Source organism: Haplochromis burtoni, unplaced genomic scaffold (assembly GCF_018398535.1).
Source record: "Haplochromis burtoni strain Fernald_Lab_line unplaced genomic scaffold, NCSU_Asbu1 Contig_99, whole genome shotgun sequence".
NCBI classification, from domain to species: Eukaryota; Metazoa; Chordata; class Actinopteri; order Cichliformes; family Cichlidae; genus Haplochromis; species Haplochromis burtoni.
In genome coordinates this window covers 1,891,354-1,909,371 of record NW_024582460.1, presented here as the reverse complement: position 1 = coordinate 1,909,371, position 18,018 = coordinate 1,891,354, and the positions used below count along the sequence as shown (strand labels likewise).

Genomic DNA, 18,018 nt, shown 5'->3' with positions numbered 1-18,018 from the left:
TCTCCACCTTACAGTGCACAAAACAAGCCTGCTTGTGGGGAAAGAAATGTCAGGAGCACATAGCTGAGGTTAATGTTTTTATTAAATATATCACCATTTTTTCTCTCTTTCTCTTATATCTCAATTACAAAAGTGTACATACACACGAGTGAGCAGTTAGTCACTTTGGAATAGACTCACATAAACAATAATTCTCTCTCCAACAGCAGCATGTGGCTAGAGTCGAGCCAGCGCACACAGCAGGGCTCTTTTTTTTTCTCTTTTTTTCTTATTGGTCAGAGAGGAATGGCAACATGTATAAAGTAGCAAATCTTTTTTTATGACATCTACACAGGTGACAACAGACACGTAAATATCGGAGGTAGGTAAATGTTGAAATACCCGTCTGAGAGGCGGCGAATGTGAGCAGCCGCCGCCTGTGATGTTATCTGCATCCCCACGGGATCATGGGGAACATTTTCTGAGTATTTAAGGAGTTCCCGACTGAGAATTTTGCATTCACTGACAAAAAATAATAAAAAGACAGCAACAACACAAAGACAAAAACGAGGACAAACTGGAACATTAAAAAGATACAGCATTCAGAAATACTTCTAAATGACATTTGGTCACTCAGTGCTTTTGTTCTTGCTTGGTTCATCAAGCAAACCTCCAAACAACTCCTTAAGGGTAGAGCGAGCTCAACTCAGCAATGGAGTTACTTAGGGCCAAGATACATATATACACTTTATACATGTAGATAAAAATAATAATTATAATATAACAATAACAATAAGGCAACGCAAGATGATATAAATACTTATGAAATAATTACAAATAAAATGCAATACAATTGAAATAAATAAGGCTGAAGAGTAAATACATTAATATTAAAATCTCCTTTTCAGAAAAAACAAAAATATATTTTCTCTCTTTGGGATGGGTGTTTGAAGAAGGAGGAGGTGGGGGGTAGGGGATCGGGGTGGTTGGGACCCACAGTCCCGCAATGACAGTGTACCTGAATTAAACACCACCATGGACAAGAGCAATAAATAAACAGATATTAAAATAAAGGAAACATCAGTGGCTTGCGTCTTCTTTTTCTTCTTCTTCTCATGCGATCCGCTTCAGTGGTTGATCTCTTTAAGGGCATTCGGCACCTGCAGGCAGTTCTGTCGAACCTAAAATCCTCTTGCCATTCCAGGAATTCACACACCAGCATCGACCCCTCTGTCCGTCCAGCGAGGATTCACACTGTGCAGAGAAAGGGAAGAAGAAACCCTCTTATTCAGTGCCTTTGTTGGGTACACACACACACACATACAAAATCTCTCATTCACCCACAATTATATTACAGCAGGGTATTGGGAGCTCTCTCTCTCTCTCTCTCTCTCACACACACACACACACACAGTCATTTTACTGAAGGTACCAACCTGCTTGGGTTTGTAAAGCCCGTTTTTGTCACAGTTGGGGAGGTAGAATCTGGTTAACTTGTCCCCTAACTTCTGCTGGGATTTGGCAATCTTTTCCAAAGCCGTCTGCAGCTCTAGGTGACAGGGCCCCTGCACAGCACACATAGGATGGAGATGGGTTAATCTCAGTTGATACAAACAAAGTATAATCAGCCGCGTCTCATTATCAGCAAGCACGTGGGCTGACATGAAACTACATATCAAACTTGTAATAATAAGTCTTCAATAAATTCAATAAGTCTGCAGACACACACACACGCACACATTTTCCATTATTTCAAACAGCACACGAGCGCGCCCTTGTGGCGCACCAGCCGTCTCTCAAACCTCCCAAAGAAACTTTTAGCAACACATCGCAGTGAGGATTTTCAGCACAGTAATGCGGACCCAGTGTCAGTACCTGCTCTATCAGCTTCTTGCGGATGGCGATGAGTTTGGCTTTCATGCTCTCCTGAGCGTCGGCGGCAGCCCGCGGGTCGTACGGCCTGCCGTGACCGGGGAGATAGTGGCTGTAGCCGGGGTCCGAGATGATGGCTGCGTTGTCCATCTCCAACGGCTCTGGCTCTTCCTGATCTGGAGAGAAAACACGAATGAATGAATGAATGAATGAATGAATGAATGAATGAATGAATGAATGAATGAATGAATAAGTGCGACTGTAAAAGATCCCAATGTTGAGGGTTTGCTGAGATGATCTGAAACACTGATGGAGAATGTGGAGGTGATAGGCCTTACCTTGTGTCTGGGGCTCGGGGGTGGGCTCGGGCACAGGGCTCTCCGTGCACACGGCTTGTCCGCGGGTGAGGGAGTGCAGAGGCCGGGGGTCGCCGGGTCTCGGCACGCACCTCAGCCCGGAGCCGCACGGCGCCGTGTAGATCCCGCACAGCTCCCCTGCTTTCAGAGCGCAGGCGAGGCAGCATCCACAGCCGGGCTCCCGCAACACCTCGGCGCATCCGGGCGCCACCGCTGGACACTGGCTCATCTTCTCCGGAGTACACGGGGCGCAGCGAATCGGCTCTGGCCCCACCACCGGGGACCCCAGCGTCCCTGTGAGCAGCACGGAGCACAGAGCCGCCGTCACGACGTGTCCTACGTATAATCCAGCCACGGCCAGCATTGTTATCTGGATACTAAATATGAAATGTAGCGCAAGGCAGAGATGATGATCAGAGGTACGAGCCGGGTCGCCTCCTGCTCCTCAGTTGTGTCTTTCGTTTGATTTTGGGAAAATGTCTAACTGTGCGTTGCGCGCAGCCGTATTTATAGCCGGCTCCTCTGCGAGTCTTTGACGCGTCGGCGTTATGAATGATTTCTGAAAAGAAGGTGTAATGATACGATGGGCTCTCATTGGTCCGTCCACGTCCGGTCAGGCAGCTCATTTGAATACAACATTCGCGTCAATATTTAGTTTGGAACAGGCAGCGCTTTTTGCGTGTACCGCCGATGAGTGACGACACCAGTGTTTGCTGTTGCAATCAAGGACCCCCTTTCCTCACCCGGGTGCCACACTGAACTCCAGAGTACCACATTAAAGTAACAAGGCGCGGGCAATGAGTTATCAGCGCCGTTTTTCTCTTGTTTCTTTTTGTTTTTCTACAAGTTGTAAAGAGGACACGCATGAACTGCCTGAGGGGAGAAATAGCTCCTTGTTTTTTGGAGTGGGGGGCTTTGCTGCAGATGACCTCCTCTGGAACAACACTGACTATTCATGAATTGGTCCATTCATAATAGGCTTTTATTAATTGTCCTCAACAAACTTCTTACACAACTTTGGAGAAGAAGCAAAAATAACAACAATGGGCGCAAATTACGCACGCCCACGCTGAGCGCCTGGAGCGTGGGCCTTCCGAGAGCGAACCGGTGGCTCTAATTTTGACATGAGAAAGCATCGGAGCGTTGCGAGGAGATAATAAAACTCCAGTTTCAGAAATTGCTCCGTGAAACGGGGTCGCCGTTTGGAGGGCTCGGGACTCTCTGTATGCGATCCCCGTCTACCCCTCGTGCGCGCACTGGAGACGGCTTTGAGTTTCATCCAGGAAATGTCCCGTCGTAATTATCTGTTTCCGGGGATAATAATAGACCAATGCTTTTGAATGGGGGCTAGCCTGACGTGGCCGCAGACACGTCCCAGGCCTCCCAGCCGCTCTCTGGGGACTTTGATGGTCCCACAGTGGACGACATGCACATTTTCACGGCTTGCTGCAAGGTATTTTCAGTCCTGTCACTGCATGTGAGAATGTTCCCTCCAAAAGACCCCCCCCCTCCTCCCCCAGCACACACACACACACACACACACACACACACACACTAAAGGAAAAACAATTTTTCCTTTCCCAGTGCACACTGCCCCCTATTTAAAAACCCTCTTTACACGCTATGATAAATTATCACCTAATATCTGACTTTCTGATGCAATGCCCTGCATGGTGTCATTATCTCTATGTAACTGCTTTGTGAGATTGCATCATCTGCCAATTGGTTTAACAGCCACTCAAACTCATTGCCCAGATTTCTGTTCCTCCAAGCCCTGGGGTGAAATAAAGATTTGGGGACTCGTAGCTAACAAGCTGAAGTCCTGTTTGAATGTAATATGTGGATCCTGGGGTTTATTTGAGCTGGTTGTCCTCCTCTGGAAATTTTGAACATCCAATTCACTTTTTTGCGCACAGTTTTGTAAAGAAAACAAAAAAATCAGTAGCAAGGTGACAGTTCAATACTGCATTCATATGCTACAGTAAACAATGTGCTTTTATATAATTTTCCAATAAATACTCATTCTCAACTTCTCTGATTTGATATCATCCCTGCTGAGTCCACATGAGTAGAGAGTTTCTTTACTTCTCGTTTGGGGAGGCCACTTGTTTAAATGTGTTTTTAACCTCTTTTTATAAGTGAACACATAAAGCCCCAGATTTATTATATGTTTTGGCATATTTTGAAAACACATCTCGACTACATTACTGATTCTGACCCCAAAAAAAACTGAAAGGGAAAACTTTTGATCTTGAATTCATGGTCTCAGAAGATACTTTCAGGTCTTCTTGAACAAAACATGATATGAAGCAATGTCCAAGCATGGCGCAGTTTAAAAAGCGGTTTAAGGATATGGTTTTTACAGGGTACAGGGAAGGGTAGAGATTTGATAGGGTGTTCTTGTCTAACATTTTCATGTGTGTGCGGGTGCACGGGTATGTTGGTATGGGTATATATATATATATATTTGTAGGTTGTGTATCCTTGAGGTGAAAATGTGTATATGTGCGTATGTGTATATACGTATGTATGGATAGAGAGAAACATATATGTATATATAAAAAATTAAAAAATAAAAAAAATTACACATGACATATAATGTAATTGCAAGGAGGTATTTTTGTAGTCTATTGATACTATATAGTGGAAAAGGGGTGGGGTTAAATAAGCTTATGCTTCTTTCTGCTCCTTTTTGAACATGAACTTTATTTGGAGTTGTGGTTGCTCGTTTTCCTTTTGTTTTGCTTTGTTCATTTGTCTCTTTTAATTCTATTTTGTTGTACTTTTTCAACATGTTCAAAATAAAGATTCAATCAATCAATCAATCAAACATATTCAATATGTGAATTATGGTTCCATTACGAAAACGAACTAATTTTGGGCCACGTACAGCCCACTTTGAGCTCAAGTGGGTAAAACACCCATTTCTGTTCTTGTAAAGAAGTTTAACCAAACTTTTTTACCTTGGAAAATAAAAAGGATATTTCTATAGGAGATACTAAAAAACAGCAATCTTTTTGTCGTGTAATTGTTTGTAATTGTTTGTCTGTTACTCAGTTACTTTGTTGTTATATGAATGGCCATGGGGCAAGTCTTTATCAGTAGTAAAAGCTGAAAGCCATGTTAAATACAGTTAGAAATCCAAAATTTATGCCCTCTAAAGCGTTTCCAAAAACCATCCAGTGGGCCTCATTAGAGTCTTTGCTGGGCCAGTCCTGGTCCTTGGACCTGGTTTAGGGTGAAGCAGAACTTTAGTGTGTGTTTCCATGTGTGATGTTCAAGTTGGTATGGATGTGAGTGTCCGATGTCCTCAGTTTCAACATGAGATGACAATGACCAAAATTATAAACTTGAGGGCTTGAAAACAGGACAAACCAAAAGGTGACGTCAATAGTCCATCTGGTAACAGACCAGTGAGGTTTAAACATAGTGGTATTTATGTACGATATTTAAAAACTTTATTAAGTACTCAAATGCCTTTACTCTACTCCCACGCAGCACTTTATTGTATGCACTTTAGTCACTTGTTGTTAGCACTATGACCATATTAGTTTTTCCTTGTTCGACATAAACATAAAGACTTGAGGAGCCGAGGGATCAAACCACTGGCCTTCTGATGGCTTCTGAAGTCTGGGTGACCCCCTGAGCCACAGCAGCTCCTTTTACGAGGGTTAAAAGGACAGAGGCAGCATTCAGGCCATTCACCAATAAAACACGTGCACATGTGCAGCTTATACACTATGTCCTACAGGATGTCCTAATGGTGTTTATTTTTTCTCACTCTCACAGGACAGGAAGTCCTTTGACAGCATCCTTTCTCGACTTAGAGTTGGCAAAACATATTTTTTTTCTTTTGCAAGGGCTGTACAGCATTTTATTTTATGTTTACTTGTATTTTATTTATCTCATATATCGCTTTGAGAGTTGCACTTGATTGCATTTAATTCACAGTTTTGAGTAGGCAGGAGATAAATGTTGGTTTGATAAGCTGACTGGGAAACAGAAACATCACAATTCAGCCCAAATTATCTTACAGTCCATGTTTGTTTATTTTGGTCTCATAGTTGTGAAGCTATTACTAACTGAATATGAGGAACACCTTTTTAATCTTAAAAAAATTGGCTAGTGCATAAAGGGTTGAAACTGTCAGACAATTAGTTCAATCCTAACGAGCTACTACACAGGAAAGCAGCTCACATCTAAGGTCCTTTAATGTTCCTGACAAAAGTTCAGCTGTCTCTGGAGCTTTGAACCATAATCCATAGTCACTGTGCACATAATACAGTATCCCATTAATCTAATGTAATGTCAGCATAACAAAACAGTCCTGGTGTAAAGTTTAAAAAACAAAAACTCCTATAAAGCTTTTTAAACTTTACAGGAGTATATAGTTTACAAGAGTGTATAATTTCATATCAAAGGATTTTAACCAAGTTTTCAAACAGTTCGATATCATTTTATTCATAATGCTGCAGAGTAGTACTCATAATATTGGACATTATTTTACAGATGCAGTGCCAGTGCTATTAGCAGTACATTTCCACTTATTAATGTTATTACTGCAACCAAGGAGGTTATGCTTTTGGTAGTTTTTGTGTGCATGCGTGCCATTCTGTCTGCAAACATAGTTTTGAACGAATTCTGGTAAAACTTTGTATGGGTGTAGAGTTCGGTCATGTTATGATCCATGAACATGTGACTTACTTCCACCAAGGTCTCCGAAGTCAGCTTACTGTAATGATTTATAGGTGAAAACTGGACAAACTTCTAACTTTGAAAATATAAGGTGGTGTGTGTTGTAAAAATATATACAAAGCATCGTATAATGATTTAAAATGTCATGTCACATCTGACCTCTGACCTCTCCTTCAAGGTCAATAAATTAACCTGAAGGTCAAAGTTATAGTAATGCAATATAGAGCTATTTAAAACCATGTTTCTTCCTGCCATTGTTTATATTGACACCATATAGATGTATAAGGAATGATATCTAGGAATAATATAGGGATAAACATAATGTTAGTTTGGACCTCTGACTTCTGCTTCAAGGTCAAATTAGCCCAACCTTTCATAAAATGTCTTTTATCTGCAAAACAGAGCCTAAAATTCTGCAGCTCAAGTTATTCATGTCCACTTATTTACAAATCAGTTATCCATGACCTACTCCTGCATCACCAGTGCGTCACTGTGTAATAACAGTAAACATCTGTCATGCTTCCCTTATCTGAGTTTTACTCCACTACAAATTTCTTAAAGTATGTTTAAAAAGAACAAAGAAAACAGCATGAATAGATACAAAATACAATACTATTCCCTTAAAAGTAAATACTTCCCAGGGAGTGAAGTGCTTCCTGTTCTGTTTGTTTTTTTAACAAAGTCACCAAATGAGCAGACATAAAGTTGTGCTGAACATTTTTTTAACTTCAGTGTTAACTGCCACTTATCTCCCCTGCTGCCAGTTTACCTGTTCAAACAATACACTGTCATCAAAGTTATGAAAGTCATGTTTCCTGGGGTATGTGCAGCATCTGTCCTCAGCTGAACTGTGATTTCAGGATGATGCTTGCAGTCTGTGTCCTTGTGAGGGAATCTGGTCTCCAGGGTCGCTGGGAGCTGACTGCACTTTTTATTTTCATGTGACCCAAATGTTCTTTGCTTTTTAAAAAAAATAATAGAGAATGTTCCTTAACCCTAAACAGTTCAAAATATTTTTTTACAAGCCCCCAAATGCCCCTGTTTAAAGCTGGTCCTTGTGATACTGTGTGATATTGCCTTACATAGCTTTAAAGCACACATCTGTGTAATTAAAGGTTGATATAAAGTGGGAGAGACATGAGGCATTAAAACATGTGAAGTATTCTCATAGAAAAGCTACATGTGGTAGCTGCCAGGCTGTGTGGGGTTTTCTTCTGCTGTCAGATCAGAGAGGCGGACTGGTCAAACAGAGCAGAGTTATCTCAGGTCAGAGTCGGCCCTACTTTTTCAAAAACACACGAATGCAGCCAGATCCCTAACAAGCCGGAGACCCTGAACACAAAGCCCCCCTCCCCGTGTGCTTTCTGCAGGGTTTGTGTTTGGGAGATCCACGATAAGAAGGGCTTTCTACCTCTTTCAGGTGTCACATGATGAGGAGATCAAACGGCACATGGCATTGAACGTCCCAAGACTGGAATGTTTACCTTTGACAAAGAGCAACGGGAAAAACAGTCTGGTTCTGTCAGGAGCTACTCACGCCCACATATATACGCAAGCACACACTGACACATACACAAACACGCATGCTGGTCCCCCAGATTCACTTAAGGTGATTTAAACCTTGCCCTCTTGAGGGCGTCGGGAGAGGCGGGTGGAGGGGGGAGGATTCCACGACAGAAGGGATGAGAAAAACAGGGCTGTTTGCAATCACACCCACTCAAGGAACGCACACCTGCACGAGCGCTGACGCTGAAAGTTCTCTGAGGTTTACATACAGCACTGTGCAAAAGTTTTACATCCACTTAATGTGTTTAGATTCTCATCTGTCACACATTAACACCATCAGCACGTGTTTGTTATTAATCAGGCAACATCTGTGGCATGATGACACAGGAGTACTGCAACAGATGGTCTGGCCCCCACAGTACTCTCTCCATGAGTCAGTCCAGGATTACATGAGAATACGATAACAAATTCAACAAAGTCATCCCAAAGGACCCGACAAGAAACACCGTGCAAGAGGAAAATGCATGCTGCCTTATAGTCAAAGGCTGTTCATAGTAAATATTGATTGAATAACATGTTGTTTTTTTCTCTTTTTTACAAAATTATGAGATTTATACTTGTCTTTTATTTACTCTGTTCAGCTCTTTTCAACATTGTATTACTTGTCAGTCAGCTGTGCAGGACCTGGAATCACCCTAATCTCAAATCTAAGCTTTTGTTGAGACAAAAGCTTCTATACAAATAAAGTTATATAAACGAATTCTGAAAACACAGCACTGCATATAACAGAGGAACGTAACTTTCAGCTATGAAAAATGAAAAGAACGTGGAAGTAGCTGTATTCTTTCCAATGGCCAGCAGGAGGCAGATTGTCTGAATTCAAAATAAGTCAGATTGTATAGAAGTCTATATGAAAATGGCCCTTGACTGCTTTGATCTGTGACCTAAGCAAACTCTTATATCCTAGATGCTGTTCATTTTGTAATTTGTGGTCCCTATTAGAGTAAAGAAAGGGTGTAAAAGAGCCCACCCACCACTTTAATCACACTCTAGATCTTGTTTTAACATATGAACAGTGTTTCCTGAAAACCGTCTCTGTTCTGATCATTTCAGAACATTGACAACATGACAACATTTAAATCTGATGTCTTTCTGAAAGCGCTGTAACTAAGTTTAAGAATATAATCCAAACACTGTTATCGTCTTCAATGCCCTGTACCAACACAGAGCAGAGCAGCTACCTGAACACTACTCCAACAGAAGTCAATTATCTTGTTAATAACTTTACTGCCTCACTACGTATGACACTGGATACTGTAGCTTCTGTGAAAAATAGAGCCTCAAATTAGAAGTACTTCCGGGTATAATTCTCAAACACGTAGCCTAAAACAGACAAGTCGTAAGCCGGAGAGGAAATGGCATGTCACAAATTTAGAAGATCATCATTTAGCCTGGAGAAATAGTTTGTTGCTTTATAAGAAAGCCCTCGGTAAAGTTAGAACATCTTATTATTCATTAATGATTGAGGAAAATAAGAACAATCGTTGCAGACCAATCTCCAACTTTCTTTTCATATGAAAAATTCTTTTTGAATGAGTAGTTGTCAAACAGCTAACAGTTTGTCTGCAGAGGAATAGCTTATTTAAAGGGTTTCAGTCAGACACAGTGACCCATGGCACAAATGACAAAGAGATCTTGTGACATAATTATCAACACTTGTTACCGTCATAACACTGACATCTTGATTGATGTCTTGGGGATGAGAATTTCATTTCAATTTAATTATTCACTTTTATTTACATAGCGCCAAATCACATCAACAGTCCCCTCAAAGCGCTTTATAACATAGGGTAAAAGACTGTACAATAATACAGCAAAAACCCCAAAAATTAACTGGTTGGCTATGAGCAAACAGTCGGTGACAGTGGAAAGAAAAACTCCCTTTTAACGGGAAGAAACCTTCAGCAGAACCAGGCTCAGGGAAGTTTACCCATCTGGCTCAGTGCGGTGTGAGAGGAGGGAGACGGGACAAAAACCACACTAGAGAATGAGATGGAAATTCCCTTCAGTGAGTCTCAACTAATAATTAGCCATTCAGTCTTGATGACATCATCTGTTAGCCTCCTAAAATCCACCAGGCACTTCTGCAAGTAGGAATTTTGTTTGGTTAAAGCTGGTCAATCTAACACCCATAAGTTACCGTATCTGTGACTGGAAGACTATTTACTTCACGGTTATCACATATTATAAAAAATACGCATTCAGTGTCTTATCGTTTGATCAGCCTCAATTATGTCTTATCTTTTCATTTTACATAAGAACAAAAAGGAAGTGTTTTGATAACAATAATAAAAAACGAACAACCTTTCATGACAGGCATAAAGATACAACAATGTGGGCAAATCTGTGTCTATACAGTCATACTATACATTATTACTTACAGCTTATGGTGCAAAACAATCACCAGATTCTTACATGGCTGTGGATGGTGGTTAATGATTGTTGGGTTTTCTCTGAATCTAATATTGTATGATCTACTGTACAACATAAAGCACCTTAAGGCGACTGTTGTTGTGATTTGGCGCTATATAAATAAAATTGAATTGAATTGAATAATGCTACTCTCTATCTACTTCTCCTGAAAAACTGCTTGAATTGCCTCTATGTACTTATTATTGTCTTCATGCACAATAATAGTAATCACAGTGAACTTTATATTTTAAAGGCTCTATAGAATTACAAATGGAACCTCCAACTATCCAGTAATCCTCTTTGTGCCAGCACTAAAACTCCCTTTTATCAGGAAGAATCCTCTGGAAATACCAGGTACAGGGTGAGGAGAAAGCAGTGTGAGAACAAAAGAGTGTAGAGGTAACAAATAACATTCAATGCAACAAACAATCGAAGCGTGGCTGGATAGTGAGGCCACTAACCACAGAGCAGGAACAGGCAGCTCTGCAGCCTGAGATACCTGCAGAAAGGAACAAGGAGACTGGACAGAGAGAGAGAATCACAGACTGTGGGAGAGATGGCTAACAGTGCATCTATGATCTCTGGTAAGACATACGTGCAGGAGTGTACAGTAAGGTAATAAACAGACTCAAGTCTACAGCTCAGAAATTTCAGCTCAGTCTTCAGTTGCTGCTCAGGAGGCAGGGCGGGTTGTCTCCCAATCAGAATGTTGGAGGTTCGATCCTCGTCTCCTCTAGTTCTTGGACAAGATGCTGAACTCTGAGTTGCTTCCAATGCATCCATGTGAGGGTGTTAATGTTACGTTAAATGTGTGCGCGAATGAAGTTTTCAGAAGAAAGTACCTTGAGTGTTCAAATAGAAAAGTGCCATATACAGTCCATCTTTCTTAGGTCTGAAACTGCAGAGATGTCAGCAGGAATCAAAGTAGTGAAAACCTGGAAATGTTTGATTGAGATGCAGACGATCCCTCAAGAAACGTCTCCACAATATGGGGAGCCCATCCAAAGCAATCCATGCCACAGAAAAATCTGTTTAGGAAATCATTCATACTTCTCACCATGTATGAGGCAAGGGGAACACACTTATAAACACATATTGTCTATAATATTTACGCAATTTGCAAAACTGTTCGTGTCTTTATCTTACTTTTTTTTTAATGTAGCCTATATCTAATATATCTATATCTAATGGCCACATTTGTTTCATTTACTTTTTTATAGTATTATTTTTATCTAAATAAAAAAGAAACAAAAAGAAAACAGCAGCGATTCTAAAAACACCAACACCAAACTGACATCCAAGTTTTGGTGAGGTCCAAAACAAACAGCTGTCCTGATTTACCCTCAGCCAGATACAAATTCTTTACAGTGTGTTTCTAGAGGAAGGTTTTGCATCATTTGATGTGTGTAAAGTTTGGATTTTCTTCCCTCTAATACAATTCCCTCTAATACAATTCCCTCTAATACAATACCATTGTGTTTTTGGCATTTCAAAGTCTGACGTCCGTTAGTGTCTGTTCCTTTTTATTATAATTGTGTCCTTTTGGATACAAAACAAGTAAAAATAGCTTTGGGTCTACTGGGATTTGTTTTGAAATAATCTCCTCATGTGTCAATTTGACCTCTTGCTCAAAATGTTTTAATCTTTCTGACATTTAATTTCGCAGGAGTTACATATGCTAACATTAACTAGAGGTGTATAATCAAAGTCTGAGCTCCAGCACAAAGTGATTAAGTGACTAAGTCTTTGTTTCATGCTCTCAGTTGTAATGTTAACTTTCTGATGGACAGAATGGAACATTTCACGCACTTTCACAAAAATTCCTGCATGATCTGTGTTTCATCAGGTGCTTGTCGAGGGTCTACTAAGTGAGTTGAGTCCACCTGCTTTTACAAAACTTCTTAGGTGTAGCTATTTGAGTGAAAAAGAAGCTTCCCGTTAAAGTAGCATTATGCTTCAATTCTTCAAAATCATCAGTTTAGATGATAGAGATCTTGAATTTTATAAAGTCCTTTAGAAGCCCAGACTTTGAATGTAGGACCTGCAAAACTGTTTCTCCAGTGTTGATATATATTGTGACGAAGACTCCATCTGTTTTAAATATTTTCCCACATCACACATTCTTCAGAACTTTTTCTACGCATCTTTGAAAGAAGTTGGGTGTATTTGCTTGTTGAAGAAAAGTTTCCAGAGAGCTTTATAAAGGGCCTGAGGATGTCAAGTGAGGCATTACATAGAGAAACAAAGTCCATGTGGGAGTGGGCTGGGCTGAGACGGTGTCAAATACAAGATTTTCAACCAGGACAGTTTTTGGATCCTGCTTGGGATCCAAAAACTGGGATCCAAACTTCCAGTTTGTTTATCCACCAGCCAAAATCAATCACCATAAATGTGGACTATTCAACATTAGAGGACTGTCTTCCGTCTTCACATTAGTAAATGATTTAATATTTGATTAATAGACTGGTTTATTTGCCTTACAGAAACCTGGTTACAGAAGGATTAATATGTCTGATGATACCCAGTTATATCTGTCTATGAAGCCAAATGATCAAAACAATTAATTAACAATTAAAATAGTTAATTAGTTGTTACTTGGTCTTAAATACATAAATACAAAAACAATACTTAAACACATCTGCACAATATTTCAAAAATTAGAAACCTAGATTATATTTCTCCTATTCCGCATTGGCTCCCAATCCCTGCAATCCTTCTTCTCACACACACGCTTTGAATAATCAGGTCCCATCATAGCTTATAGTACCATATTATCCTAATAGAGCATTTTGCTGTCAGACAGCTGGCTTACTTGCAGTTCTTAGAGTTTCTAAAAGTAGGAGGCTTAAAACTTATAATTCATTTTTTGATGAAGCTTATAGTTAAAGCTGGATCAGGTGATCCTGAAGCGTCCCTTAGTTATGTTGCAATAGGCTGCAGGACTTTATGCAGGGCACTGAATACTTCTTCTCCACACACCTGTTTTCACTCCCCATGTATTTATATACCACGGCAGCACGTTATTACATTTTTGTCATCTCTCGCCCTTATTTCTAGTTAGTTTTGTTCTGTAACTCTGTGCTCTGTGTTCCCTTTCTCTAGTTGTTCACAGAACAGTAGTACCAGGGGTCAGAATCAGCAGTCAGGAATATGATGTGAGTGGGCACAACGACGCTAATCCCCAGCAAAGTTGTTCTTTTTCTTCTCCTCCCCTTCTCACAAGATTTCCTTAATCGGATCATTTATGTCTTATTAAACAGCCAGTGCAGATCATAGATTGGGGTTTGGCATCGGGGGCTGCTCTCACCACTTTAAGGTTGTGAATAGGGGAACGGATTTATCCGTTAGACCCGAGCATCTTGGCATGCAACATGATAGCTCACGTGTGTGTGTCGGACAGTGTGTTTCCAAATGAGTGTATATGTTTGTGAGCTTGTGATCGTACACTTTTGTGTGGGAAACCCAGGAAATCCAGTCTCCCATGCGCCAGCATCCATTGTGTTTAGTTTCCTCCTCTCTCTCTCTTTCTGAGTGACTCTGTGTGTTTAGCTGCAATGCTTCCCTCTTTGCTGCGGCTCTAATGAGAAGTAGGAGGAAGCCCAAGCCAGAGGATTGCACTTGGCAAAGTTAACTGGAAACAGTCTCATGAATGGGTCAGGGGAGTTGTGTTGGTAGGATTAGCTGTTATTATCTCCCTGTGCAACAGAATGGAGTTTTCCATCCAGACTCATGGTTACTTAAGATACACTCCTCCCCTACATTCCATCCAACCTATGTCCGCAGATCCTTTCTTTATTCACAATAGAACGATCTGTCCAAAACATCCACATCAAAGAATCCCCACTTGAGTAAATAGAGACTGAAGGCTCATGTACAGTTAGGAAGAGCAACAGCGAATAAACACATTCACCACCCTTTGTGATACTGACAAAGGTTCAGCTTAACTCCTTTTGTCTTTTAACTTTATTATCTCCAAATGGGGTGAATAATACACTCACATAACACACTCGTCCAATCATACAGAGGTTTAAGAAAGATACATTTGATTTAAAATAAAAGGACAATGTTGTGTTTTATTTTCCAGGTTAATTGTTTTATTCCAACACCAAGACAGAGAGGAAATGAATTCAAACCAAAAGTGATTAATATGTTCTCTGATTTGAGGTGTTGTATTTCTGCATCAATATCAAGACAGTGTAATGCAAACCGAAACCAACTTCTGCTCATGAAGTCATCACAAAGTCAAAGCAACAGATTGTACAGTTTTATTAACTATACAGCTGCACTACCAACTACAGTTATATTGCTTCTGAATTAAGTAGCCTACTGTTGATTTTGATGTATCTAGATACTGTGTGCAATTGATCCTTTAAGGCAGTGGTGTTTAACCTGGGCACGAGGAAAGAATTTTGTATCTTTTTTATAAAAAGTATTTCAGTTACATTAATGTACATATTGGATATGAGTCAAAATGTTTCAAGGTTTTTTTCCCCCTTATACTAAATACACTGAAGCTATTACATAATACATGAAGAATTAGATCAAAATAAAACTTTGTAAACAAACCAATATTTGTGGATTTTGTATTTTCCAGTGTTTCGAGCTTTGCTCGACTACTGGCAATATGTTAATAAGCCAAACATTTGTTGCTACACAGGTTGCAATGGTGATTACATCATAAAAGAATAAAAATCCAACTGCAAACGTTAAATGTGTCACCACCCACTCATTAGTAAACAATATGAAACAGTATATGAAAGCTAGGACTTTACAGCAGGTACATGGTAAACAGACTAGTTTTTCTACTCTGATGACTCAGATCACTTGACATGCAACAGCCTGCCCAATAGCTTTTCATGCTTTATCTTCCTATTTGACTATGCTGTTTATAAAATGGATATAATTTTTGTTCATTAAATGATGAAACTAATGACTGAGACCAGAAACCCGTCAGGAAAAGGGGAGAAAAAAAAGAAAAACACAAAAGGCGTCGCCCCCTGCTGACCTTTATAAAGAATGCAGGTTTTGCTTAAGTTTTCAACATCGTTCATATACAGTCCAATATTAGCCATAATCTCTAATCTCAAGCAAGATCCTTTAATCTCAGTGTGTGACAGTCCACCTCTCACATTAACTGTACTTACATTGTGACAGGGAAATGTAAACATGTGACATGCCTCACAAGTTACAGCCACAGCCTGTGTCAAAAAATGTCAGCGTTTGGAAATAACTTCACATTTTATGCTCAAAGAGGTAACTACTGCTCTTTGAGAGGTAGATATCAAATTAAACAAAACAAATTAACTTTGCTTACAACATATATTATATATTAAATATATATATTATAGTTTGGATGCTTTATGGCATTTTTCCAACATAGATCCAAACTTATGGAGGTTTAAAGTTATTTCAATAATAATAATGGATTGGATTTATATAGCGCTTTTCAAGGCACCCAAAGTGCTTGACAATGCCACTATTCATTCACACACTGGCGGAGGCAAGCTACGGTTGTAGCCACAGCTGCCCTGGGGCAAAGTGACAGAAGCGAGGCTGCCATATTGTGCCATCGGCCCCTCTGGCCAACACCAGTTGGTCCAACACCAAGACAGAGAGCCCGGGGATCGAACCTGCGACCTTCCAATTACAGATACGCTTCCCAACCCCCTGAGCCACGGTCAGCACACCGCTTTCATGTTTCTTGGAAGTGGCTTGTTAGATCTCTTTAACCAGAGGAATAAAAACAACCTTTGTAAAAGGGAAGTTCAACAGGCTGTCAACAGTCTCATCAGTAACCATAACAGATAGAGACAGATTGTTTCACCCCAATAACAAAAAACACAAGCCTTATTTTCTCACCACAAGACATAGTGTAGATGATTTCTGCTTTAAATTCCAGGATTTGTTTTTTACTATAAAGTAACAGCATAGCTGAGTACTAATTTGTGACTTTAAAGTATTAAAAATGCCTATAATCCAGTAGCTTGCATCTTGCATTACAGAAACCATATGCAGGATACTCCACAGGACAAGTTTGCCTGTGGATTATCCTAAGAAACCAACATGTGGTTCTTTGAAAGATCTGCCTCTGAGCATCCTCTCAAAAATATCACCTCTATTGTTTTGGGGTGGAGACAGAAACTTCAGATATTTCAAAGTCTTGACAAATAAACTCCACACTACCTGCTTGACTAGGGTAAGGGGGAAAATATCTGTTTTGTAACAGTTGTGATGGGAGGTTCTCTGTGTGTGCTTACAGATGTAAGTCTTTAGGTCAAACTATTGTTATGCTGCTATGTTTTTCAAAGGATTCATCAATCTACAGCAGGTCACATTGATCTGCTCTGTTTGTAGAGGTTATTACAACATTTCTTGCATGTTTAAAGCTGTTTTCTGGCACCTCGTCACATTCCATCTTCATGGTTGTTCAGAAAAGACCAAACACGAAGGAGTGGTACGAGTAGGTTAGCAGGGGTCACTGCAGTTCTTACACAACATGGAGTTCACTGACCCTGCCTGTATCTGGGCTGATGTGCTTGTAGGAAAAACATATTGTAGAAGACAGAAGATAACACTCAGGCATTGGGGAAATCTGTGATGAGAAACAATCTAGTGGGAGGATGTTTTTTTTCCTCAGCTAATCAGAAAAGAGTAGTTTGTGTTTTGGGCTCCTTAGGAAGCATTTGGTTTCACAACCTTGCAGAAGCTTGGTTGTGAAACCGCTTTTCTTGGAAACTCATTGTAATGTTTTGTCCACTGAAAGTATTTGAAGATTTAGGGCTTCATATGGGTTTGATAAAACCTGAAAAAACAACAACAAACCTTAAGGATGACTCATGTGCTTGAGCTCTACAATTTGTCTTGTGCCTGACTGTATAATGTGAAGCCCTTTAAAGCTTAAAAACATTACTGTATGATCTTTGACACTCACTGATACCTAGAGTTTTAGAACCCTTGAGTTCAGATTTCTTGGAGTCTTAAAACTCTTCAGGATTTCACAGTAGAGAAAATATCACAAAAGAATGAGATCATTTTGGAAAAATTCAACAATTACGAATTTCATTTGTTTGTGCACTAACCAGTGTACTCCAAAAACATAAAATAACAAAGTGATAGGAGACCGCACTGTGCTGTCAGG

The 18,018-nt window shown here is 40.0% G+C and overlaps 1 protein-coding gene across 1 annotated transcript; it reads right to left on the bottom strand.

Moving 5' to 3' along the window:
- Positions 1-64: 64 nt before the first annotated feature.
- On the bottom strand, positions 65-2,957 carry igfbp1a (insulin-like growth factor binding protein 1a). Its single transcript, XM_014338414.2, has 4 exons — positions 2,190-2,957; positions 1,855-2,027; positions 1,416-1,544; positions 65-1,233 (listed from the first exon to the last, which is right to left on the bottom strand). Exons 1-4 carry the CDS (start codon positions 2,569-2,571, stop codon positions 1,123-1,125), a joined length of 795 nt encoding a protein of 264 aa, XP_014193900.2. The 5' UTR covers positions 2,572-2,957; the 3' UTR covers positions 65-1,122.
- Between the last annotated feature and the right edge of the window lie 15,061 nt (positions 2,958-18,018).

Excerpts from the sequence above, each read along its gene's own strand:
- igfbp1a (XM_014338414.2), bottom strand. The coding sequence starts at position 2,571 with ATGCTGGCCGTGGCTGGATTATACGTAGGACACGTCGTGACGGCGGCT. Across the intron at positions 1,545-1,854 it reads GCAAGAAGCTGATAGAGCAG|GGGCCCTGTCACCTAGAGCT; the intron begins GTACTGACACTG and ends TGTGCTGTGCAG. Across the intron at positions 1,234-1,415 it reads GGCTTTACAAACCCAAGCAG|TGTGAATCCTCGCTGGACGG; the intron begins GTTGGTACCTTC and ends TTCTCTGCACAG.